Below are 25,548 nucleotides of genomic sequence, written 5' to 3' on the forward strand. Positions count from 1 at the left end.
TTACATCGACGAGCTAACGAGACACGAGACGAGCACGAGGCGAGAGTGTAATCATTAGCACGAGACGAGAGTGTAATCATTAGCTCGACGTGTTTACGCGCTCGAGGCCAGCCGTGAATGTAAACGTCTAATAGAGGTACAGACGGGTCTGTATTGTTTCCCAAATAGTTTTAAGACATAATGTATTGTTTGTCCGAATTTTCGTTAGTCATAATTGGTTTTTCTCAGAAACGCGTAACTTTTCAGGATTGCCATAAAACAAACCTAACCTAACCTAACCTATCTATAGAATAACCTTAGGAAAATCCTGAAAAGTTAACGGTTTCAGTTTTATGACTAACGATAATATGACAAACAATACATTATGACTTAAAACTTTATGGGAAACAAAGGGACCCCGGTACAGACAATACTCTTAACTGTCCACCGATGGACCGTATGCCTTTTGTAATAAGGTCCACCGATGGACAGTTAAGAGTATTGCTGTTTGTACGTCTATCATAGTCTAATAAAACATGGTCTTCTCTTCCCAGAGTGACACAAGCCTACGTCACAATAACATAGCCGCTATATATAGCGCTATCGCATATTATCATATTGCGCTGTCGCATGATGACGTAGCCTTGTGTCAGTCAGGTGACCTAGAAAGAAAAGACGGGAAGAGAGTACCAGGCGGAGTATATTATTATACCATGTACCTCTATGACAGGGTAGGACTATTGAGAGTTGATGAAATCGTAAATGAACTAGGCTATAGGGAGTATTGGGCGAAAGCGATGGACTAAATACTAATAAAACGGTATTAATTTTATTTCGGGCAGACGATGACTAGCCCCAAGATCGAGTCCCACAAAAAGCGACATTAGGAGGGCAACAGCATTGTGAGAGCTGAGGGTAGAGGTGTCACTGGACTTAAACATATAGCCAACTCGCCTCGTACTCGTAGTAGATTGCTTGATTAGAGTGAATGTCTGGTTTCACAAAATATCAATATTGTGGGCAGTTATTTCTTACCATAGAGAGTAGAACTGGGAACCATAGGTGTATTTATTTGATTTATTTAAACAAAAGAGTTTATTAACTGACAATTTAATGACATCTAATATAATATTAATAAGGTAAATTATAATAATGAATACTCAGTACTTGTATTAATTTCACAATATTATTTACAAGGCCTATGATCACACTACTGAAACAAATCACAATGAACTAGATCTAAACAGCATATTTGAAACTTTGTCCTGTAGCTTCTATGGCGTCTTTCAACTTACTTAGAGAATTTTTGTTAAATTGATCGATGGGTACGCCAAGTTTCACTGCTTTTTCTAAAACAGCTTGCGCTTCATCGACTTTATTTTCAAGTAAATGCAAATTGATTAGTCTAGAGTATGCATTGGCGTGCGACCCTATCGATATGTTTTTGTTTTTCTGCATCGCCGCTATAAGTTTTTCTATTAACTCTGGTTGTTTCCTGACGTGGCTCTCCTGCAGCAGTCGTCTGAAGACTACGCTCTGGACACTGTTCAAGCATTTTTCCCAGAGAGAGTCAGCTTGCTGGTCTTTTCCTGCTAGTACATACTCCATCCAGAGGAGATTTGCTGGCATGTGTTGTCCTCTGGAAGCTGCTAGTTCGGCTACTTTGCGACCTGAAATATAATAAAAATGCTCATTATTTACCATTTTTATCCTAACAACTAAAAGACATCTGTCGGTGAAACCTTCCGAAGGATTCTTAATCTTTTTAAACGCCACTTAAAATTATTTTACATCTGAAAATATTACATTTTATTGCCAGTACAAGCATAGTTCGTTTGTATTTTGCATAAACCCTAGAAATTATTAGAACCAACCTTAAAACTTTAACAAATTATTCCTTATAACTAGGATTATAACATAACAACTCACACTTTTCAACGAAAACATCATCTTGTATGACCGAAGCAAGAGCATTGCTTCGCGGGAACTTCACCAGGGCTTTTGCTAACTCTTCGTCGGACTTGGCGTTGCTGACGGCGTCGTAAAGACTGTCGATGTGCTGCGGGCCCGCGCCCGTCGTGAATATGGCCAGGGTTAGTTTATCGTCGTAGGTGACATTACGTTTCATGGGCTCCGTCAGGCGCTTGCCTAGCTCTTGTATCTTTTCGACTTCTCCTTGCTCAGCGAGTTTCTTCAGCAGAAACTTCAGTATGTTAGGCTTTGCTATCGTCCCTTCGTCTAATGTCTTAACGGCGTAGTCCAGTGCTTCGGTAATTTTTCCGTCGTGAACCAAATTCTCAATCTTAGCTGTTACATCTTGCTTCAAAAGTTTTGGTTGATCTGGTTTCGTCTGTACTTTTTTAGGTTTCTGCTGTTCTCTTTTCACTTGCTTGTTTGTGCCCTGTTCTTCAGGAACGATGAATGGTACTGGCCTTTTCTTTGCTTTCAGGTGTTTGCCAAGGTAAGCGAGGAATTGGTCGCTCGGGATTTCGCCTTCTTCCTGCAGGATAGTCCAGAGGCCGAGAGCTTTGTCAGTCTCGTCGGCTTTGCAGTAGGTGACGAGGAGGTGGTAGAAAATGTTGGAGCGATCGATGTGCGACAGTTGTTTGGTAGCCTCGAGCAGGCCCTCGAGATATTCGGATTTGCCTTCCTGTAATCACAACATAAGTCTGATGTTTAAAAATCTCCAAGTTACCGCACATCGGGATCTAATCCAGTAATAATACTTGAATTACACAAGAGCATGTGCCGTACATTAAATTACCGGATATCTGCGACGTGATGCAGGTTTGTGTGTAGTGTCATTCTATGGAACTTGCTAACTATGTAAACAAACCACCATATTAAAACTGTCTCTAAATGTCAATTTACTAGTGACTTTGGTTTACATAGTTAGCAAGTTCCATTGAATGAAACTTTAGTGTGTACTCTATTACCTCGACGTATCTCTCGCAGGCGTCGTTGAGCCGCTGGTGGCGCGCCTGCAGCCCCGGCGTCTCGAGGATGCGGCGCGCCTGGCGCAGGCGGCCGCACTCAACAAACGCGAGCACCAGGTCGTGGAGCACGTTCACTTCGCCGTGGATCTGGGGACGTGTGATAGGGCCTTTTAGCAGTCTGCCTCTTTATTATAGAAGGGTCCAGCCCTATATATGGTGATTATATAGCGAATATAACTTTGAAAAAGCGGCACGAATATGAAGTTTTCCAGGTTGAGTTTTTGGAACACAATATGACATCTCATCTGATCAATGGTTGACTTCATATATCATTATCAACATAGGTACAGTCGACGTCAACGATATTTTTACACTCTTATTGCACTTCACTCCCTTATAATAAGGCGAAAAATGTAAACATATCTTTCACGCGACTGTAAATAGGTACTTATGAATCTCATTGTATAATATGCAAGTTACCCCACAACTTTTCCTTAACCAATTAAGTACATATATTATCAAACTTAAAGCAAACCTGGGTGCTGAGATCCGCCAACCACTGCAGCCTGCTGGCGTCTTCCTTGGCGATGAGCACCTTCATCAGCTCTCCCTTCCACGGCGTGCACCTGTACTGCTTGCAACAGCCCTCGAACTGCTTCAGCGCGGCCTCAATGTCGCCTTTCAGTAAGAACACTTTGATGCTGGGCCCGAAGATCACGTTGGATGGCTCAATGTAGTTGTTCTCTAGGAGTACCGTTGTCATTTCTATTACCTGTTGAAGGTATAAACATTAGGATGCTTTAGTTACACTTGGATAAATGGTGGGTTGGGTTTTAGATCTTGAATTTTATGGTTAAGGAAAAGGGATGTCAATGAGCAGGAAATCATAATAAACAGCAAAATTTCATTCCATCATTACTACCAATTTATGAGCTGTTAATGAAGGCAATTTCTAATATTGACTGTTTCGATAAAACGTAAACAAATGTTACGACAGAGTCCTGCCTGAAAACAACTCACATGATACTTACTTTAGCATCTTCTTTCTTTTCAGCTAAGCTATTTAGCATTTGCCAGCATTTGGAGTTGAGCATGAAACTTCCTTTATCCGACTCTGGCTCCTGTCTATTGTCCTTCAGAAACTGGATCGCTTCTTCCACTTTACCTGCTCTCACTAAAGCATATGACATCTGAACAAGCTTAAACTTATTCAACACAAATTCAGGATCTTTTTGTAGCATTTCGGAATGGATTCGCTTAGCCTTCTCTATATCATCATTCACACAATAAAATTCGAACAACTGGGAAAGAACCAAGTTAGATAGTTCAAAATTTGAAGTTTTCAAGTCGGCCAACAGTTTGTTAAGCTTTTCAACATTGTTCTCTTTAATGTAAGCTGAAATGAGTTGTCTCTGTAGGCGCTTTTCACTGTCAGGCTTGCCTTGAGCCAGCAGTTTTTCCAAATGAGCTGAACTTCGCGGTTCGTTGTTATAACCTCTCTGCGCTTCTAATGGCGCAATTTCAAGATCAGGCGACGTAAGTTGAGACAGTAATTCCGAAAGTTCCACTGTCAAGTTCTTTCCTAGATACTGTTGAATGGCATCTGCAGATTCAGAGCTAATTCTTAAACCTTTTGCATGAATAGCTTGCAGTAGCTGTTTAGCTGCGTCAACATTGCCTAAGTTTTTCAAAGCCGATAGAACAATTCGACCGACCTCAATCTCTTGTTGACCGTCATCATGGGTATCATCGTCAGTTTGTGTTACTTGACCTTGTGAGCTGCAAATAACGTGCAAAATAGTCGAAAATGCGTTAATATCTTTAGTTTTGCTCAGTGCAATGATTAGCGGTCTCGTGATCAAAGAGTATTGACCTCTAGGTCTATATTTTAATGCAACCTCGGCCGCTTGTTTAAGTTTGCCGGCTTGTAAGAGCTCGATCATAAGGTTTCTTGCGGCATGTGCAACTGGCACATTCGCAATTTGGAGTTTTAATATTATGTTCAGAGGGGTGTCTTTTTTTATCAGGTGTGGTATGACATAGTCCCTCAAAGCCTCTCCACTGGGAATGTTACCTCCTTTCACCATGTCACGGATGAGTTGCAAAAGGCCTTCCTCATCACCCTCGCGACCTTTCTGTGCGAGCAGTGGCCAGTAATAGTGCTGGCGAATTTCATATCCTTCCTTTTCGAGCTCTTTGAACAAACTTTGAGACAGTTCAACGTGTCCCTGTTGTAATGCTGACTCAGTAGCTATATAGATGGAATTAGGAACTAGTCCTTCTTCCTTAAGTTCCTGGCAAGCCTTGATTATGTCCTCAGGCGACTTTTTAACTCTTAAAAGCTGTTTGATAAAGAATGCCCCTTTGAACGGCGTGTCATCATTGTTGGTAGTCTTTGGCATGGTCTTCATGATCTTTTTGGCCGCATCCAGTTGCCCTTTGTTGAGCAACCGTAGGATAACATTGCATACGTCTTGATTGTAGCCCATGCCCTTCTGAAGATGTTGGAAAAGACTTTCCATTTTGTCACTGTAACCTCCAGTTGCTAGATGTTCAATGATATCCAAAATATCCTGGAAGAAAGTGTTTAAATCAAATATAGCATAGTTTTGGACTATTAATCTTGTTCATGCTGGTCTGCATATAAATATACTTAAGTGAGTCTTGTGAGACCAGACACACTGATAATTTAATAAAAACAACCGGATTAGAACATAAGTACCTTATCAGTCAAGTAAGCATCCTTGTCAGTCGCAGTTTTGATGACACTTTCAACACCTGCAATATCTCCTTGCTTAGCATACCCACAGGCAAGAAGAGTATAGGTGCGGTTAGTTGGCTGCAGGCCTGCTCCAGCCATTGTCTCAAGCACAGCCTTGGCACCATCTGTGTCTCCGTGGAATGCATGGCCCATGACCAGGGCGTTTAGAACTGGTTCTGACACTGGCATGCTAAGCTCTCTCATTTTTTCTAAAACCTTTGTTGCACCCTCGACATCTCCTTCTTGACAATAACGCCACATAAGCCTTTGGTAAGTCACCCTGCAATGTTGATAATATTTGTGGTTTATTGTTTGTAAAAGTTCTTAAAATAAAATAAATAAAAATAAAATAAAATAGCCTTTTATTTCTTGCAATTTGACATTTTAGAATAGTTTTTAAAGTTAATATTTAGCAAGAACCCCGTCTTCGCAGGTGAAGGCCTCCTCCAGAGTTTTCCACTCATCTCTATCTTGAGCTATTTGCATCCAGTTTTGACCAGCGATATTTTTTATTTCGTCTTCCCATCTAGTCACAGGTTTTCCTATACCCCGTTTTCCTAGTGGCCCTTTGCATGACGTCACATTTTTGGTCCAACGCTGGTCCGGTATCCGTGATACATGTCCCGCCCACTTCCATTTCAGTTGTTTGGCGTGTCTAAGCGCGTCTTTGGCCTTTGTTAAGTTTCTTATCTTTGTATGTCTTATTTTTTGGATTTTTTTGATGCCGACCATACTACGCTCCATTCCCCTTTGACAAGTTCTTATTTTGTCTTTGACTTTTTTTGTGAACTTCCATGTTTGGCATCCGTAAGTTAGGCCTGGTAATAGACACGAGTTCATAATTCTAGTTTTTAAGGTTATGGGCATGTTACTCTTGAAGATTTCTTTCAATTTCCAGTACTTGTTCCACGTGCTTTGTATTCTCCTTTCGATTTCCAGTTCATTATTTTTCTTGTTGAAACTTATTTGCTTGCCGAGGTATATATATTGTTCAATATAGTTTAAGGGCTTGTTGCCTACTGTTATTGTTTTCTCTGTACTGTTTGTCATTATCATAGTTTTTGCCAGGTTCATTTCAAGTCCTACTTTGAGACTTGCTCTATGTAGAGCTTCCATCATAATTTGAAGTTGAGATCCCGTTTCAGCCAGTACGACGAGGTCGTCTGCAAAACGGAGGTGGCTTAAATATTTGCCTTTTATATTTATACCGTAGTGCTTCCAGTCTAGCTGTCCCATAATGAACTCTAGGATGGCTATAAATATTTTAGGGGATAGAGGATCTCCCTGTCTTACGCCTCTTTTTATGGGGAAACTCGAAGCCGTCGTTTCTAGTCTTACTCTACCTGTGCTGTTTTTGTAGAGGCTCTTGAGGAGTTCTATGTACTGGTGTTCTACTCCTTGGTTCCCAAGAGCTTCCCATATGCTTGTGTGTGAAACCGTATCAAAAGCTTATTGGTAGTCTACGTAGGCAATGTAGAGCGGTCTCCGTTTCTCTTGGTATTTCTCTATAAGTAGTTCCAGTGTATGTATGTGGTCGGTGGTAGAAAACCCTTTCCGGAAGCCCGCTTGCTCTATAGGTTGGTATGATTCTAGAGTTGGACTTATTCGTTGATTAATAATTATAGAGAAATGCTTGTACACGGCTGACAGCAAGCTTATCGGTCTATAGTTGGAAATATCTTTTGGGTCTCCTTTCTTATATATTAAAATAATGTTTGATTCGGTCCATTGAGAGGGTATTTCTGATGTTCTTAGTATTAGGTTAAACAGATTTGCTAGGGGTAGAGCTAATATTGTTTGTCCTGTCTTTAATGCTTCGTTGGTCACTTGGTCTGACCCTGGGCTTTTATCTCTTTTTAGTAGTGTCCGACCGAAGGTTCGGTTTCGGTTTCGGTTTCGGCCAGTTTCGGCCAAAAAATCATGTTTCGGCCGTAGTTTCGGTTTCGGCCAAAATACGGCCGAACCTTTCGGCCGGGCCGAAACTTACGAAATGGTACTTCGGACAAAGACCAAAAGTTGGGGAATAAGTAGGACAACAATATTAATATCTAGGTACATATACTGATTCATGTATAGGTGGTATAGGTAGGTACATAATTTAATTGGTTTATTATAAAACACAATTCCACTAGTGAGGGCGCCACTGGACGGTCGCCTCAGTCTTAAGAGGCTGTCAATACCTATAACGCGCACACTGGCACTGTCTAATTGTATCGGAGTGAATGAGATAGCACTGTCGCACGTAGCCGCTAGCCGAGTATCCGCTCGGCCCGAGTCGAACGATGTCTTTTTCGCTCTTATTCAATCACTTATTCAGTCATTTTCCTATCTACCTCTAATGACAAATTTTAAGCGAGGCTAAAGGTTACGCTAACTAGTGCTGCAAAGTTGATTTTCTCAATAGTTAATATTTTGCGAGGCTGAACAGCTGACTATTGATTAAAACGAAGAAAAAACCCTTAAAAGTGCCCCAGTACAGTTTTTCATACGAGTGCTCAACCTTAGCCTCACTTTTTACCTCAATTTACCATTGGTTTGTGTTCCACATGTCCTCTACTTCAGCTTAGCCTTTGGCCTCGCTGCGCCATGCTCAGCCTGCGGTCTCGCTTTTTAATACAATGGACATTGGTTGGAGTCTGTGCTCAACTACTTATTTTGAAGCCTGAAGCACGGCTTTGACTTCGCATGAAAGTTCGCCTCACTGGGGCACTTCGGACTTTTAGGCCCAGGTGAAGATCGGTACCCGGCCTTGCGATATTATAACAAAAAATTTCGCGCTCGCTGCGCTCGCGTTGACCTTGTATCTACATGTTAGCTTGACTGGTGAATGAATAGAGTTACACCAAGAAAATTCTGCAATGATTTTGATAGCATACGCAGTGCAACTAGTGCAAATGTTATTTATACGTCTTATTTCATAGAAGTTTTGACGTTTAAAATAGCACTTGCATTGCGTGTGTTATCAAAATCGTTGCAGAATTATCTTGGTCTAACTCTAGTAATTTTCTTAAAAAACTGCTTAAGTAACATAAATTTCAAGGACATTGGGTGTTGACAGCCCCATAATATGTGTGTAAAAGCGGTTTTATGACATTTTTTCAACGATTCTAACAAGTCTACAAAAGTTTCGGTTTCGGTTTCGGTTTCGGCCGAAACTAGAGCCAAAGCCGAACATTCGGTTTCGGTTTCGGTTTCGGCAAAAAAACATGTTTCGGTCGGACACTACTTTTTAGACTGGTTATCGCCTGTATAACTTCTAGTTCTGTGATTTCTATAACTTCTTGTTTATTTTGTGACTGTATAGGTTCTTGGGTATTATTTTCCATGGCAGACTTTTCACTGTATAGATCTCTGTAGAATCTGGTTGCCACCTCTATGATCTCGGTGCGGTTGTTCTTAACATATATTTATTTTTATGGTAATGCTGGGGTTGGATAACATCTAGGCCAGTGGTCGGCAACCTTTTAGCAGCCAAGGGCCACATAGCAGTTAACGAAGTGGAAGTTGTTGTTTGTTAATATTACATACAAAATAACCAGGGAGGCTCGCGGGCCGCTGGTTGCCGACCGCTGTTCTAGGCAATGCACATTGCTCAGCTTAGTAGTTTATAAAATGTTGTTGCCAAACCTGTTAGGCTGCAGTCCTTTCCTCTCCAATTCTTCAAGGAACTGGGCTGGTGAAAACGGGTGCTCATTTTCTATGTAGACCCTCAGTAGAGCATTGTAGTGAGAAATGTCCATAGGGATACCCCGTTCTGTAAGTACACTCCATATCTTTTGGACTAAGAGTGTCCTTTGTTCTGGTAATTCTTCTGGTACAAGTTCACCTATAAAATAAAGGTGAATGAATGCTGTTGTAATAATTTTATGTCTTGTTAGCCTAGTCAGCAATGTTTTATGGTTATAGATTTACACTATCAGGCCAATTTGAACATACACTGACATCATAGTTACATGTATGGACAAGAACAAGCGAATTGCACAATAACTACATGACATTATTGAGCTATTCAATCAGTCTAGCATGAGTACTCGTACTCGCCACCACACATCTAGTGCGACTTCAAGTATGAACTTGTGCGCGAGAACGCAACTTATGCTAGAAATTTACTTTTAATGCATGGTATCAATTAATGTGATATGCTGCATAAGGCTGTGACAATGAGACTTTTATTATATATGTTATTATTTATGGCAAGTACATTTAACATATGTACTATGTTGTATGGCTATTGACTTTCTTACCACAACACCGTATTACAAGCAACGACTGGGAACTAGTGATGTCATTCTTTGCTCTGATCTCATCAAACACCTCGTCAATGTCTTTCTTGGTAATGCGGCCAAATCTTCTTGCTTCTGAATCCAATTTTTGTAGCAAAGGTTCAAGACTTTCTGCTTTTTTGGAAGTGGCATAATCGCGCATAAATACACTGAAAAAAAATTAAATTGTATATCATTGTGTTATACTATACTGTTGATATGGTTGATGAAGCTGGTTGATTTGTATAAGATTGTCTTATCCTCCTAAATCCCTGCATACAATTTTTTGTACATATTCCAAAATCTATTTTAAACTTTTATTGTGTAACTAAGGGTTCCAATTACAAAAACAAAACAATTGCTTCTGGGTCTCGGGAGGTTGAGGAGGTAAACACATACTTGATGGTGATAGCTGTGCAAGTGTGCATTTATACTTTAAAGGCTGGCGTCCACTAGACTCGCCGAGTCGAGTCGAAACGCGTAGCCGCAGAAATTCGCCTGACGAGCAATACGCGCGGAGAGTCGAATCGGCGCGCCGCGGCTATTCGTCAATGGACGCAGTTGCATAGAAAATATAGGAGGCGAATTATTGCGATTCGATTCGATTCGCCTCGGCGAGTCTAGTGGACGCCAGCCTTAAGCAGTCAACACATTATTTCTCCTGTTTTACATTAATAAGGCTAGCAACACACATGTGACACCCCTATAAACTAGCATCCATAGATTGTTTGCAACTGTCTTGGCACATAATTCATAAATAATCAATGAAGCAGAAAGATTAATAAACATTTTTTCTTTCATAATTTTTACTTAAGTACTTAAATATGAATCATACTTACTTGTTAGCGGAACACAGTGCAATAGGATTGACCAATAAATTAGATTCGGCAGTCTTAGCCGAGTTCAATATCAGCGTTCTTGCCGCACCCGTGAAGTATCGCACAAATTTAGTGGAACGTAAAAGCGACGACATTTTGATGTCGTGCTTTTCACTTGAAAATCAATATTTTAGTAAAGAATACTTAAAATGAGGCGTTTTATTAGAATATTAGCGTTAGTGTCGTCTATAAGAAAATCTTCCACATTAAAAGAATTTGAGGTTATTTTGTTATGTCATCTGTCACTTCGCGGCTGTTTGAGTAAACCGAAAAGCTGCCGACATTTCTAGTACAACCTGAATACTCTTTGTCTTTGGTTATTGGATTCATAGACATAATATATATATAGACGGTGTCTCAGCGAGCTGTCACTGTTGCCACTTTTGTTTAGTGTACGATTAACAATTTAACACCACCTTGCTGTAGCCATGTCGATAAAGTCATATCGATAAACTATCGACATTTCTTACAATTTTAATTTTACTTCAAAGGTTTGACGATATCTAAAATGAACAAAAACGCTTTTATTCTTTATTGTGGTTATCAGGGCCCAGTTTTATAAAGTTACAAGTTACAGGTTACAAGAGTACAGGCTACAGGCACCTGTAATGCACTGTGAACGGCTACAGGTGTTTTATAAATACACATAAATAATTACAGTTGTAAAGAACCACGGTCAATCTCGATTACATGTGAAATCTACAGGTGTGAAGGACATCACTATTTTAAAAAAAACGTGTGTCATAGATACTCGGTTCTCTACTAAATTATGTGTTTTTGTTTGCTGTAAAATATTAATTACTGGAAAAATGGCCAGAAATGAAGGAAAAATCGAGTGGTCGAGAGCGGCGTTCCATGCCAAGGATATACTTTTTGGGCCGTTTTCAGATTCAGATTAAGTTAGATTTAATGAAATATTTACGTAATAAGTAAATAACATGTAAATAAGTACTCTTTTACATTCTTACATTAAAATGTATCGTTTCGGTAGCGGCTGTATCGAAAATTATGAATAGTACACTTTACCATAATGTGAATGCACTATACTTAAATAAAGAGACGAATGCTAATAAATCAACGACAAATATCGGCAATAATCCCTTTCCATTTCCTAGTAGATAAAATAAAACAAATCGTCAATAAAATCAATATCAAACATATTGTCACTTTATTTCCTATTTATAGCTGGTCAAGCAAATCTTGTCAGTAAAAAAAGGCGCGAAATTCAAATTTTCTATGGGACAATATCCCATCGCGCCTACATTTTTCAAATTTGCCGCCTTTTTCTACTGACAAGATCTGCTTGACCAAGTATACTATATATTTCAGATACATAAACAAAAACTGATAAGGTCAGTGCATGGAAAAGTATGCATGCCCGGCACAATCGTTGGCGTTGGTGCTTAACAATAAAGAGTAAAGTTTAAAATCTCTCAGAAAACGAGTCTACAAGTAACTGCTGTTGTGCTGTTACAGGACTCAAGACGTATGTAAGTTTTTGTTACAAGTGTACCAATCTACACTTGTAATTTACAATATTTTTATAAAACGCTTGTTCGATTATGAGTTTAACGCTACGTCTTACGTAGGCGAACAACGCGCGAACGCGGCGCGGCGCGGCGCGGCGAAATCAATCCTTTGATGCCCATAGAAGTGTCCTACGTAAGCGATCTCGTTGCGAACGCGGTGCGGCGCGATTGGCACGCGAATGTCAGGCGGCGCGGCGCGGCGGCGGCCGCTTTCGCCGCGCCGCGCCGCGCCGCGTTCGCGCGTTGTTCGCCTACGTAAGACGTAGCGTAAAACTATAAAACTCCCGTATTTTCGTCTATGGTTGAGCTACAGGCACTTGTACCTGTAACCTGTAAAATTGTAACACAGTACTTTTATAAAACGCAAATTGTAAAAAACGGAGCAAGTGTTGCCAGTAAACGCCTGTAAACTTGTAACTTGTAACTTTATAAAACTGGGCCCAGATCACAATTTTATCGTCACGCCCCAGCAGGGAACCAAGAGAAAGTTCAGATATTTAATTAAAATACATAAATACCTACTAATATATGTGTTCCGCAATAATCGAAATATTTTATTATATTCTAATATATTTATTATTCATTAGCATTTCAATTATGTATATGTTTAACGAAGATATTGAAGCTTCAATTAATAGCTATTTCGTTCCGCTGTGTAGCGTTTATCGATATATAGCATGATTAAAATCGACTTTTCACATCCCTAAAAGAGCACACATACACGTTTTTACGCACACATACACAGCCTGGATGCATCAAAAAAGGCAACACTTGATTTGAAGTTCACCTTGTTAACAGTATGGTTGTCCTTTTTTGACAAATGGCATTTTAAAAGAGCGAGGAGAGAGAAATGATACTAGTTGCTGCGCCGTCAAAGAGAACAGAAAACGTAGGGGCCTTGATTGGATTCTTAGGACCGGAAGAGCGAATGAATGGTCGATCGATGAATTCGATGAGCGGAGACGGAAATCCTTGTTATCAGAAATCCATTCACTTAGTTGGGAGTGATAAAAATATAGTATTAATTTGCGCTCAACTCAAGATTTAAGCTAATAAAAAAGATAGAGGTCGTGTCGTGTGTTGGCGATATCTTGACCTTCACGCTTCTATTTAAACGCGACGTGTTTTTGGTTATTTTTTGTGAAATAATCCATTGAGACCGAAGACATGGTAAGTGTCAATTTTATTATGAAATTTGTTTACTTGTATTATTCCATTGACTTTGGTTTGACCTTTATTGTAGTTTTAATTTTTTTTTATCTTGAAAAAATTTAAAATTCGTAGGTTATCTCTAACTCGTAGGTTACCTTTAAAGGTTGTTTGAATTCTGTATACTTACGTAGCAATTTTAGTTTTAATATGAATGACTAGGTACACTATGTTTTTTACCGCCCAGTCAATTAAGTAACCGGTTGCTTGTGTTTTTGATACTTTGCACTATCCTTATCATGATTATGATAAGTAAGGTTAATCTAATCATTAATAGAAAAAATGACTTCTAGATTTTTTTATTTTACGATAATTTATTTGATCGAGTTGAGACATGGCGTGTTGTTGGGGATCGAAAACTGAAGACTTTTTAGAAACCACTATAATAGAACCGAAACCGGTTGCCATGGTAATTAATTGGGATCTCATAGAATAATCCCTCGTATTTTTACTGTAATTATAATAATAATAATTGTCATTGTAACAAGAATCTTATTAGAATTATTATCATATAAACCAATTTTTTCTGTTTTTCCAGGCTGCACCGATCAAGGTTGTCGTTACCGGAGCGGCGGGTCAAATCGCCTACTCCTTGCTGTACCAAATCGCGTCTGGGGCAGTATTTGGCCCTGAGCAGCCTGTCTACCTCCACCTTCTAGATATCGCCCCAATGATGGGCGTCTTGGAAGGTGTGGTAATGGAACTGGCTGACTGTGCACTACCTCTTCTTGTTGGCGTCCTACCCACAGCTAGCCCCGAGGAGGCATTTAAGGATGTTGCTGCCGCCTTCCTTGTTGGTGCTATGCCCAGGAAAGAAGGCATGGAAAGAAAAGATCTTCTCTCTGCCAATGTTCGCATTTTCAAAGAGCAGGGACAGGCCATTGATAAAGTTGCCCGCAAAGACATCAAAGTCCTTGTTGTTGGCAATCCTGCCAACACTAATGCCTTCATCTGCTCTAAATATGCTCCTTCTATTCCCAAGGAAAACTTCACAGCAATGACTCGTCTGGATCAAAACCGTGCCCAGTCACAATTGGCAGCTAAACTTGGAGTACCAGTGAAGGATGTGAAGAATGTTGTCATCTGGGGTAACCACTCTTCCACTCAGTTCCCTGATGCCGCTAATGCTGTGGTGACTGTTGGAGGTGCCCAGAAACCAGTCCCAGCTGTCTTAAATGATAATGAATACCTAACAAACACCTTCGTGTCCACTGTACAAAAACGAGGCGCTGCTGTCATTGCTGCAAGGAAAATGTCTTCTGCCTTGTCTGCAGCTAAGGCTGCTTCTGATCATATGAGGGATTGGTTCCTTGGCACAGGTGACCGCTGGGTGAGTATGGGTGTTGTGTCTGATGGATCTTATGGCACACCCAAGGATGTTGTCTTCTCATTCCCCGTCACCGTTAACAATGGTAAATGGAAGATTGTTGAGGGTCTCACTATCTCTGACTTTGCCCGCAAAATGTTGGACAACACAGGCAAAGAGCTGGCTGAGGAGAAACAGGATGCACTGGATGTGTGCAAAGATTGACTGAGTAAAGTTTAAGATTGAAAATCAATGTATTTAATAGCATTACACATATTTGTATAGGGTATACACCTAATGCTTTTATTAGAAAATGTTATTGGCAATAATAAAGTTGTTGATATAAACTATAATGATTTGTGTCCTTCAAATATCTATGTTATGTAATGTAGTTACTAACTAGCAGGTCAAGAGTTCTCCTTACTTCCGTAATATTAACTACTCTTATCTCGACTTTATAGATATAGATGTCTGCATGTGAGTCTGAAGAACTGCAGTAAACAGTATAATTATATTCTTACACTTGGCAGATTTAACGAGTTTAAGATTATAATGTCACTAGGTACAATGAGAAAATAGATTGTTTTCTGTAATTGAAGTAAAAAAATAATGCAATGTTGGATGAAAGTAAAATTTAAAGATTTATTATTTGCAGCATGTAGATTCGAAGCTTGATTCTCAATGTGTAACCTAGTGTAGATGTGGAAGGTAGAGTTGTGCTAGGCGTGGTAAGCGGGTGCAGATGCAGGAGCAAATAATAGGCACCAAGCGTTCGTTTTTTAATTAAGTGATTAATTAAAAGACTTTCTTAATTCCTTAGGCGATCGTTTTTAAGGCGTGTTAAATATGATCTACTAGTCAAGTTTTAATCAGCGAGCTTCAAAATTATGAATATTAATATTATTTCCATAAAGTCCCACGATATTTGGAACACCTGTTAAAAAATATTACTCGTTCTGTGTTAATAATTCAAGCATAATAATATGAAGTAGAACATAGAATGATGGACGTCATTTTACCTAAATAAGACTAAAAATATAAAACGTAGGTATGATACAGAAAAAAATGGTACAAATTTAGAGGAACGCAAAATAAAGTTTACTCAATTACCAATTTTGAAATTATTTTAGGTGCTGTAATTAAACCTTTTTTTTGCTTTCCTCTAAATTTGACCTCGAGTATGCGCCTATCTACCTGTGCTATCTACATTCCTCAGTAGATAATATTTTCCAGAGTAGGTAATTAGCAATGTTATCGGTAGTACTTTTACGTAACGTAGGTAATTAGGTGGTGTAATACTGAAACTATTTAGGTAGGTACGTCATTGTTTTGTTATGAATTAATAAATTAGATTGTTTATAGGGTTCCGTACCCAAAGGGCAAAAACGGGACTCTATTACTAAAACTCCGCTGTCCGTCTGTCTGTCTGTCACCAGGCTGTCTCGATAGCTAGGCAGTTGACATTTTCACAGATGATTTCTGTTGCCGCTGTATACCAATGGCCCAAACGTGTTGTGGAGGGTCGCAAGTTTTGTGATGAGACCTGGTTCGCCGCACTCGCTGACAAGAGGCAAAGACGACGACAAGGTGTCTCAGTACCGGTTTCCGCAAACTTCTCTTGTCAGACCTGTGGTAGACCATGTCGATCTCGCATCGGTCTATTTAGCCACCAAAAACGGTGTTACACCATAAATCGTCTGATATAGACGAAAAGGCCTATTATATGATGTATACCAACTAATACTAAAAACAATATAATAAATATTTAAGTGACTCCCATACAATAAACGTGAATTTTTTGCCGTTTTTGCGTCATTGTAGGTACGGAAGCCTTTGCTGCGGTCACGTAAGGTGAAAAACAATAGTTCGTAGGAACGAAACGGCCAAGCCACCTATTTTGACTAAGGTGTTGAGTTTGTGAAGTCAGGGTTTGTGGGTAGAGTTAGTTAGAAGCTTGGCTGGCTCTACAAGAGATCTGAGCGGCTACCGCGAAAAGCGAAATTCGCAAATTGCGGGGATCTTTCTCTTTTACTCCAATGAAGGCGTAATTAGAGTGACAGAGAAAAATCCCCGCAATTTGCGAACTTAGATTTTCGCGGTTATAGCCCTGATAACTTTTTGACAGTGCGAGCCTTATGGTTTCGTCTTGGCAACATTCTACATGAAAATGTTTTTGGTGGGATAGGTAGGTACTATAGAAAGCTGCAGTTTGGCATTCATAATTATATACCTAGGTACCTATTCATACATATGGGTACCTGATATTGTAATACAATTCGAATTTTTTTAGGTAGGTAACATCGGCCGTAATAATTGGGTATTCTTTTGTTTAAATCCTATGACTTGGCCGTTGTGGAGTTGTGGTCTTAAAAACCTTCAATTATTTGGTAGAGTGAAATCGTTACTCGCATAATACAAAAAAATCTGTCCCAGCCCTATCCCCTTCTAATCTTTGGACCGTAGGCAAAAATATGAAATTAGGAGTAGGTAGGTACCTACCTAATAAAAAAACTTCAGGTTACACATTGCATTTAAGGTAGGTACAAGGTAGGTAGGCATTGCATTAAAAGGCAGTATTGAGGTAGCTACGTAGTTTATTATAAACACACATCAGTTGGGAATATTTTTCTATATAATATAACAACATTACACTATCGACAATAGCTTTTATGTATTGTTTGTTGCTTATCTAAAAATATAAAATAGGTTCACTAAATGCCAAAACTTTTCACCATTGATTTTAGAGATGCCACGAATATTTGGCAACTACTTATTCGGCTTATTCAGCCACTTTGCCGAATATTGTTGACTACCGAATATCTGTTGCACCTACCTAAAAAGTAAAATTACTTTATTCATTATTTATATTTTATAATAACCAAAAACTAGGTAAAGGTATTGTTGATGTTGGTGGTATGTATGGTTGGTTGATTGCTAAGTTGTTAAATGTTACGAAGACTGTTCAAAACCCGTTCATTGGTTCAAAATGTTCACATTTCATGCAGAATATACGGCGCTTCGGATAGGGGCCGAATATTCGGGGCATCTCTATTTGATTTACCTAGGTATGAAGGAATATCTTAGAGCAGCGGTATCCAAATTTTTGGGCCCGAGAGCCAAGGCCAGGCTTTAGATTTTGGCTTTCCTGCCTATTTTAGGCGGATCTAAAGTACTTAGGTAAGTACCTATTAGTTATCTGACCCATGGGCCGTAGTTTCGAGACGCCACTCCTGGCTTAGTAGTTTTAGACCCGGCTAAAAATAGTTTTTAAACTTAACAACTTACCGCTTTTTTGGTGTTTTTCTATCTCCTTACTTAAGTAGGTACATGAATATCACACAATTTTACACGGCACTTCAGGTGCGTCAGTCTTAACTACATCACAAATGGTTTACAATAATTGGATCCGAATTTCCGAAAATTACAAACCTAAAAATTAGGTAAGTAACCTATATAGTAAATGTACCTGGTAGGTACCTAACTTTTATTATATCGAGTCAATTTCGAAATCTGCATTCGTGTCACGTTACCTACAGGATACGTACGACTTAGGTTTTTTAGAACTTTCTTGTTAGGTATGTAGATAATATTAAATAGTCGGGATAGCTAAAATCATTTTGCATCGAACTTAACTATTATTTATGGTGTCTTTGACTCGATAAAAGGGTATATTGGTAATACATTGATATTATTTGGTATTGTCACGTAAGTTATTAAAACAGCACCGAAGTAAATTACCTGCCATTGGATATTTTTTGAATCCCAACACCAAAGTATTATGGTAGGTGCTTAAAATTAAATAATTTATTTATTAAAATTGAGCTATTCTGATTACTTGTGTTTAAGTAGTTTACTTACATAGGCTACGTACTTATTAGAAAACTCGACGGTCAATCTGTACCTAAGAGCGTAGTACGCTAGCACCCTATGCAATACAGTAAATGCAAATAGCGCCAGTATTTGGAAATAATAATTATCATCAATCATGCCCAAGTCTCTTAATAACAACTTAGGGTCAGCGTAAAGACAGAATACATCGTCGCAGTCCATAGGGTCTCTTTCCTGGTATAAGGCTAAGGTGAATCCTGTGACAGTGTAGCGAAGATAGGAGACAGCCATAAGGACCTTCATGATGAGTTCTATGTTGGGGCCGAAGCCCATTCCGTAGCAGCAGAGCGCTAGGAGCGGAGCTGCAGTGGCTGGACCTACTATAGAACCATTCTGAAACAAAATAGAATATTTTGTAGCTGTCGCAGAAGATTAAGTAAGTACCTATACCCATACCCAGTACACACAATCATTTTATTCTACGATTAAACCACTTTCGATTGTATCTATAATTGTAATAACCTTCGTATATTGTAAATCTAGCGTTTTGCCTGTGTATTTCCGATTACTCTTGAATCCCAAAATTGCCCCAAACTTTTATTAGGAACTTACCTATCGCCTGATGAGAATATAATGGTTTCGTGATAGGACGATAAGAACTTTAGTCTATAACGGATTTTGATTAAACTTTGTACGTAATTATGATATCAGCTAGACTGTTCAAGAATTTGGGTCACCGGTGGAGGTGTACCGGGGTAGTGCGAACAAAGCCTGCTGGCGCAAAGCTTTGAAATACGCTAGGGATATACCTACTTGAAATGCATACGTGAAATAAGCCACAATTTTTATTTTAAGCTTAAATATTACTAATGTATACCGGGTGTGGCCTGTAATACGAGCAAAAAATTAAACTGTAGGCTGTACTTCTCATACTGACCAACATTTGTTCAGCAACTTTTAAAAATAACTTGTGGTTCGATTTTTCATACACACTAAAGTTTATTCTAAGACACAATGTATTGCGAATTTTGTTATGTTTAAGGCTTGACAAGCAACGCCAATCACAATGATATGGCGTCCATTGAAGATAATATTTATTTTGTATGAAAAATAGGGAGTCTAAATACTTCATTATTTTAAAAAGTTGTTGAACTAAAGTGTCACCGTTTGAGGAGTACAATCTATGTTTTAATTATTTGCTCATGTTACAGGCCACACCCGGTATAAACCGGTTAGTTTAAAAACCTTTATGCAGGTTGCCCAAAGGCACTCTCCCTAACTAATCCTGTTATTTATTTATTCAATGTTTTAAATGTTTATTTTTAAGTGAAAATCTTAGTATCTGAATCAAGTGCCTACAATCAGGATAACTGTAGGTAATAGGTGGATACCTACATAATTAAGTTATCCATTCATTATATCTGATCTAACGTTATACTTAGGTACATTGGTATATTTTTAAAATAATATAGCTACCTATATTACAATTTTGCGCAATAAACACGATACTTACTTCAAAAAATACAACAAATTAAATACAATTCGTTGAACAAAGTAAATACAAATTTACAAACATAAGTACAGCACTGATAGTTAAGTAAAACTTCATCCATCTACAATCCTACATACATCCAATCTGTCTACGTCTCGATTTATATACCTACCTATCTATGTTTCTGTGGTGAACTCATCACGCAAGTTTCGAACTTTTCTGAATTCTATTTAGCCGAAGTTTAGTAATAAATACTCCAAAAGCCACGCAATATTAATTTTTAAATTGGATTGTATTGTCTAAATAAACACAGTCAATTTAAGTAATAAATTGTATGTCAGATGCTCAAGTGTACATTTTTACAGAATGCACATACTTAATTATACTAGTTACATAATAATTATAATCGAATTTAAACTCTTGTTAGACATACTAATATTGAATAATTTTTACGGTTTAGACTCACTTGTTTTTAATCACTCGCGCGTAGGGTTGCCAGATCAAAAGGCGCTAATTATCGGGAAAAAATATCAAGTTGTCGGGATTTTGGGACTTAAGTCGGGAAAAAAGAAACATTCAAATTAAAGTAATTGTATTAAAAACAACGATATTTTACATTATTGGCACTACGTAAGCTGCACTGCCCAATTCCTCACTTCGGAACTTGAAATTATTGTTTTATAACGTGAAGCTGTTTTTCGGGACAGTTTTCACTTTGTCGGGAATCGGGAACACATGCTAAAAATCGGGAGAATCCCGCCAAATCCCGACCATCTGGCAACCCTACTCGCGCGACATGTTTTCGGAGAGCCTAGGTCTCCTTTCTCAAGCACTAACAGTGCGAGCAGCGTTTGCGACGGTTATTCAATAATAATTATAAGCTGGTCAAGCAAATCCTGTCAGTAGAAAAAGGCGCGAAATTCATATTTTCTATGAGACGATGATAACCCTTCGCGCCTACATTTTTAAATTTGCCACCTTTTTCTACGGACAAGATTTGCTTCACCAGCTTTATACAGGGTGTTTGGTGCATCGTTTGCTAAATTAAAACGGCAGATAGGTTGACTCATTTGCTATCTTCTCATGCCTAGAAAACGAAAATTGGCCATGGTTTTTTTTACTACGCAAGTAAAAATTTGAAATTTACGAAAAAATTTTATAGAAGTGGAAAAAAAATGTACGCCAAATTAAAAATTTCTAGCCCTCAGAAGATAGCAAATGACTTAACCTATCTGCCGTTTTAATTTGGCAAACGATGTACCAAACACCCTGTATATAATTATAGCTCGACAAGCAATTGTAGAAAATTAGTGAGGGCGCCACTTCCTACGTAACTGTCACATTTTTGATGTAAAATACTTTTTAATCATGGCAACTACGACGTAGAGTTTTAGTGTGGATTTTTTTAGTTCTATTGTTCCATTTTATTTCTACTATTTTCTGTCGCACTGTATAAGCATTTTAAGTGAGATTTAGTTAAAATAGTTAAATTTAAATTGACACTCACCGTAGCACTAAAGGCAGCGCCAATGAGTAGTCCGAGTCCTTCGGAGCAGACTCCAGTCAGAATGCCGATGAGAGAGAAAAGACAGAATCTCTTCCATTCAAGCAGCTGCCCTGACATTAGGTATGAGATGCCGAGGAATAGAAGGCCAAATAACATCTAAAAAAAAAATAACAGTTTTAGTAGGTTAATTGTGCAACGAGGGGGAGTACCTACCTAAGAGAAATATTGGAAAAGTCGCAAAAATACAGTCGCAGGCTGGAGTTAATTAAAGACTCGAGTTTGCAATATTCTTTACCTCCGGAATTACACACAATTTTTATCATCAGCCATCACACTTGCGAAGAGAAAATTGAATTTTAAGCGAAGTCATTCAAATACGGTGGTGGCGGTGGCATTTGTCAGATTAGGCATCAAAGGCACGAAAGCACAGACCCATCCGGCATTCTGCCACGATTGAAAATTGTGTACCTACATAAAAATATTTTAAATAGCTACCTGGTCTATTAAATTAATCTAAGTACCTACTTAAAAATTACATATTTAGGTACATTTTATAAACAAAAAAGAAATTAAATTATTAATACCGCTAGATGTAATAATATGCCTCTTTTTATAGATTTAAAAAAATAACGGTCGCATTTGCCGTCGTTTCTTGATTTATTTTTTATCCATATCAAGTCAGAATAATTCATAAAAAATATTATTATTAGCCAGTACGAAGGATAACACATGATTTTTCAAGTCCTAAAAAACCGGACAACTGCGATTCGCACTCGCCCATCGAGGATTCCGTAATGTCTATATCACCCTTTAGTCTACAGAAGCCTTCAGAAATGGATGGTGTTTAGCAAAAATGAGTCATCCCACATCCATTTTGCAAATAAATGTCAACTTTGTGCGTCTATTTTTTGAGTTGACATCTTATTGAAAAAATAATGTGGATTGACACATTATTGCGTATCAGCATCCAAATGTTAAGCCCGCTCCAGACTATGCGCGTGAATCGCGGGCGAAGCCGCGAACGCGAGTGTGGAGTCGATTTCGCTGTCTGCGAACATCGACGCCACACTTGCGTTCGCGGCTTCGCGCCGCGATTCGCGCACGAGTGTGGAGGGGGCTTTATACCTACCAATTGCTTACCTCGAAAGCGCGAGTCGAATTCTAAAAGTACATAGTTGTAACGGATCTTGCGACCTGATTCGGACAATACCTATAAGAAGACACAGCGGTACGATACCGATCTGTCAATGTCAAAAGTAACGTTTTTGGTTGAAGAAATGTCACTTCTGACATAGTCAGATCGGTATCGTACCGCTGTGACTTCTTATAAACATTGTTTGTATCTGGCCGTTGGAAACAGCTAGTTTGCCTGAGTATTAGACTTTTCCTTTACCTATTATAATTCAAAGTTGTATTACCATTAGGTACTTTTTCACTTATAAACAATAAAAAGACTCATAAAATATTAATGTAAGGTCTAATTTACATACTACAGGTTTACGAAGAAATCTGTTATTGTATTAAACTGTTACCGAAATCCAGTATCGATGGAATAGGTACATCAGCTTATATCGGAGGCAGTCTAATCTAATAACAAATCTATACCGATTTCAAAGCCAGGCCATTGTAGGTATACCCAGATTTCAAGGAACCTACGTTGGTAGCAATTCTGAGGCACTTAAGTTGATGAAGGAATTTGAAACCTATGCTATGCTATTCGGGACTGTAAGCAGAGAGACAATAAGCCAAGCTCTTTGAATAGGCAGATAAACAGTACATTATTCAAGTTGTTAGGGATTTGTTCATTAAAGTAAGTACCTACAATACGAGTACTTACCTATGATATCAATTCAGAGTCCTAATAATTATCCAAAACGCATCACGGGTTTTGAAATCGGTGAAGAAAAAAAACCCACAACCGAATACAGAAGGAAGAGGTTTATTCTTGGAATTAAAGTCGGTTAAAAATATATTAGGTATGTATCAAGAAGGATTCCGTACCATTACAAAACGGCAAAAAATCACGCTTGTTGTACAGAGCCCACTTATTTTATTCTGTTTCATCATCTGTGAAAATTTCAATTGTCTAGCTATCACGGTTCATGAGATACAGCCTGCCCTAGTAGCATTTTCGTTGGGGCCCACGGTGCCAACGGTAGGGAAAACGTTGGGATGAGGTTCGTTCCGTAGCCAACATTAATTTTGTATTGGCCCACCATCGCATTTACCAACATTCGCTGTGGCACAGATGCCCAACAATGGGCCTTTGTGTATTTTGGTACCGTTGGCTAAACAACGATAATATTCGTTGGCCCAATGATGACATATATCGCATTTACCAACATTGGCAGTGGCAGTGATGCCCAACAATGGGCCTTTGTGTATTTTGCTACCGTTCGCTAAACAACGATAACATTCGTTGGCCCAATGGTGACGAATACCGCATTTACCAACATTGGCTGTGGTACGGATGCCCAACAATGGGCCTTTGTGTATTTTGGTAACGTTGGCTAATCAACGATATCATCCGATGGCCCAATGACGACAAATATTGTATTTACCAACATTGGCTGTAGCATTGATGCCCAACAATGGGCCTTTGTGTATTTTGGTAACGTTGGCTAATCAACGATATCATCCGATGGCCCAATGAAGACAAAAATCGCATTTACCAACATTGGCTGTGGCACTGATGCCCAACAATGGGCCTTTGTTTATTTTGGTAACGTTGGCTAATCAACGATATCATCCGATGGCCCAATGACGACAAATATCGCATTTACCAACATTGGCTGTAGCATTGATGCCCAACAACGGGCCTTTGTTTATTTTGGTAACGTTGGCTAATCAACGATATCATCCGATGGCCCAATGACGACAAATATTGCATTTACCAACATTGGCTGTAGCATTGATGCCCAACAATGGGCCTTTGTGTATTTTGGTAACGTTGGCTAATCAACGATATCATCCGATGGCCCAATGATGACAAATATCGCATTTACCAACATTGGCTGTGGCACTGATGCCCAACAATGGGCCTTTGTTTATTTTGGTAACGTTGGCTAATCAACGATATCATACGATGGCCCAATGACGACAAATATCGCATTTACCAACATTGGCTGTAGCATTGAGGCCCAACAATGGGCCTTTGTGTATTTTGCTACCGTTCGCTAAACAACGATAACATTCGTTGGCCCAATGGTGACGAATACCGCATTTACCAACATTGGCTGTGGCACGGATGCCCAACAATGGGCCTTTGGTATTTTGGTAACGTTGGCTAGTCAAAGATATCATCCGATGGCCCAATGATGACAAATATCGTATTTACCAACATTGGCTGTGGCACTGACGCCTAACAATGGGCCTTTGTGTATTTTGGTACCGGTGGCTAAACAACGATAACATTCGTTGGCCCAGTGAGCACAAATATCGCATTTACCAACATTGGCTGTGGTACTGATGCCCAACAATACCAGTTGAGTTTGCTTGTGGCGTCACTAGATGGCGTTACTGTCTCCAAACATCGAAGTTATAGTTATTTTCTCGATTATTCCGGATATAATCATAATATTTTTTTAAAGTAACTTATAAATCTAATAGATGTGACTATAAAATTTATACATAAATTAAAAAAATTGATTTTACTAACATTTTCTCAATTTAAATCTCAAAAAACATAAATCTCGCTTACGAAGTTTCGAAGTGCGGTTAGTATATATACAAATTAGAGTGTATAGTAAGTGTACTTGCTTCGGCAGTACATATACTAAAATTGGAACGATACAGAGAAGATTAACAACAACTGCTGCCTAGGGCCTTCATGTGGATACAATCAATGCCTACCGTAGTGTA

The 25,548-nt window shown here is 38.9% G+C and overlaps 3 protein-coding genes across 4 annotated transcripts in view; 1 reads left to right on the forward strand and 2 right to left on the reverse strand.

Annotated features, from left to right (window-relative positions):
* Positions 1–1,073: 1,073 nt before the first annotated feature.
* On the reverse strand, positions 1,074–11,028 carry LOC134664511 (leucine-rich PPR motif-containing protein, mitochondrial). Its single transcript, XM_063521197.1, has 9 exons — positions 10,778–11,028; positions 9,921–10,108; positions 9,304–9,502; positions 5,638–5,956; positions 3,947–5,488; positions 3,451–3,687; positions 2,916–3,062; positions 1,909–2,629; positions 1,074–1,649 (listed from the first exon to the last, which is right to left on the reverse strand). The coding sequence occupies exons 1-9, from the start codon at positions 10,909–10,911 to the stop codon at positions 1,219–1,221; spliced, it is 3,918 nt and encodes a 1,305-aa protein (XP_063377267.1). The 5' UTR covers positions 10,912–11,028; the 3' UTR covers positions 1,074–1,218.
* Positions 11,029–13,381: 2,353 nt separating this feature from the next.
* On the forward strand, positions 13,382–15,207 carry LOC134664520 (malate dehydrogenase, cytoplasmic). 2 transcript variants are annotated; one of them, XM_063521218.1, is made up of 2 exons: positions 13,382–13,515; positions 14,093–15,207. In XM_063521218.1, exons 1-2 carry the CDS (start codon positions 13,513–13,515, stop codon positions 15,083–15,085), a joined length of 996 nt encoding a protein of 331 aa, XP_063377288.1. In that variant the 5' UTR covers positions 13,382–13,512; the 3' UTR covers positions 15,086–15,207. The 2 variants fall into 2 exon arrangements, with proteins under 2 accessions (XP_063377288.1, XP_063377278.1); XM_063521208.1 differs by lacking the exon at positions 13,382–13,515 and adding an exon at positions 13,874–13,963.
* A 2,229-nt stretch (positions 15,208–17,436) lies between these two features.
* LOC134664618 (ATP-binding cassette subfamily G member 4-like) overlaps positions 17,437–25,548 on the reverse strand; it is a 144,358-nt gene continuing 136,246 nt past the window's right edge. Inside the window, exons 10-11 of the mRNA XM_063521351.1 lie at positions 21,688–21,843; positions 17,437–19,081 (exon numbers count right to left, since the gene is read on the reverse strand). Of these exons, the coding sequence (XP_063377421.1) occupies positions 18,692–19,081; positions 21,688–21,843 (546 nt within the window). The 3' untranslated portion in view covers positions 17,437–18,691. The remainder of the gene's footprint in view (positions 19,082–21,687; positions 21,844–25,548) is intronic.

Source organism: Cydia fagiglandana, chromosome 1 (assembly GCF_963556715.1).
Source record: "Cydia fagiglandana chromosome 1, ilCydFagi1.1, whole genome shotgun sequence".
NCBI classification, from domain to species: Eukaryota; Metazoa; Arthropoda; class Insecta; order Lepidoptera; family Tortricidae; genus Cydia; species Cydia fagiglandana.

Coding starts and splice junctions, on each gene's coding strand:
- LOC134664520 (XM_063521208.1), top strand. CDS start 13,889: ATGGCGTGTTGTTGGGGATCGAAAACTGAAGACTTTTTAGAAACCACT. Junction 13,964..14,092: donor AACCGAAACCGGTTGCCATG/GTAATTAATTGG, acceptor CTGTTTTTCCAG/GCTGCACCGATCAAGGTTGT.
- LOC134664511 (XM_063521197.1), bottom strand. CDS start 10,911: ATGTCGTCGCTTTTACGTTCCACTAAATTTGTGCGATACTTCACGGGT. Junction 10,109..10,777: donor GCACTGTGTTCCGCTAACAA/GTAAGTATGATT, acceptor ATTTTTTTTCAG/TGTATTTATGCGCGATTATG. Junction 9,503..9,920: donor GCTTGTAATACGGTGTTGTG/GTAAGAAAGTCA, acceptor TTTATTTTATAG/GTGAACTTGTACCAGAAGAA.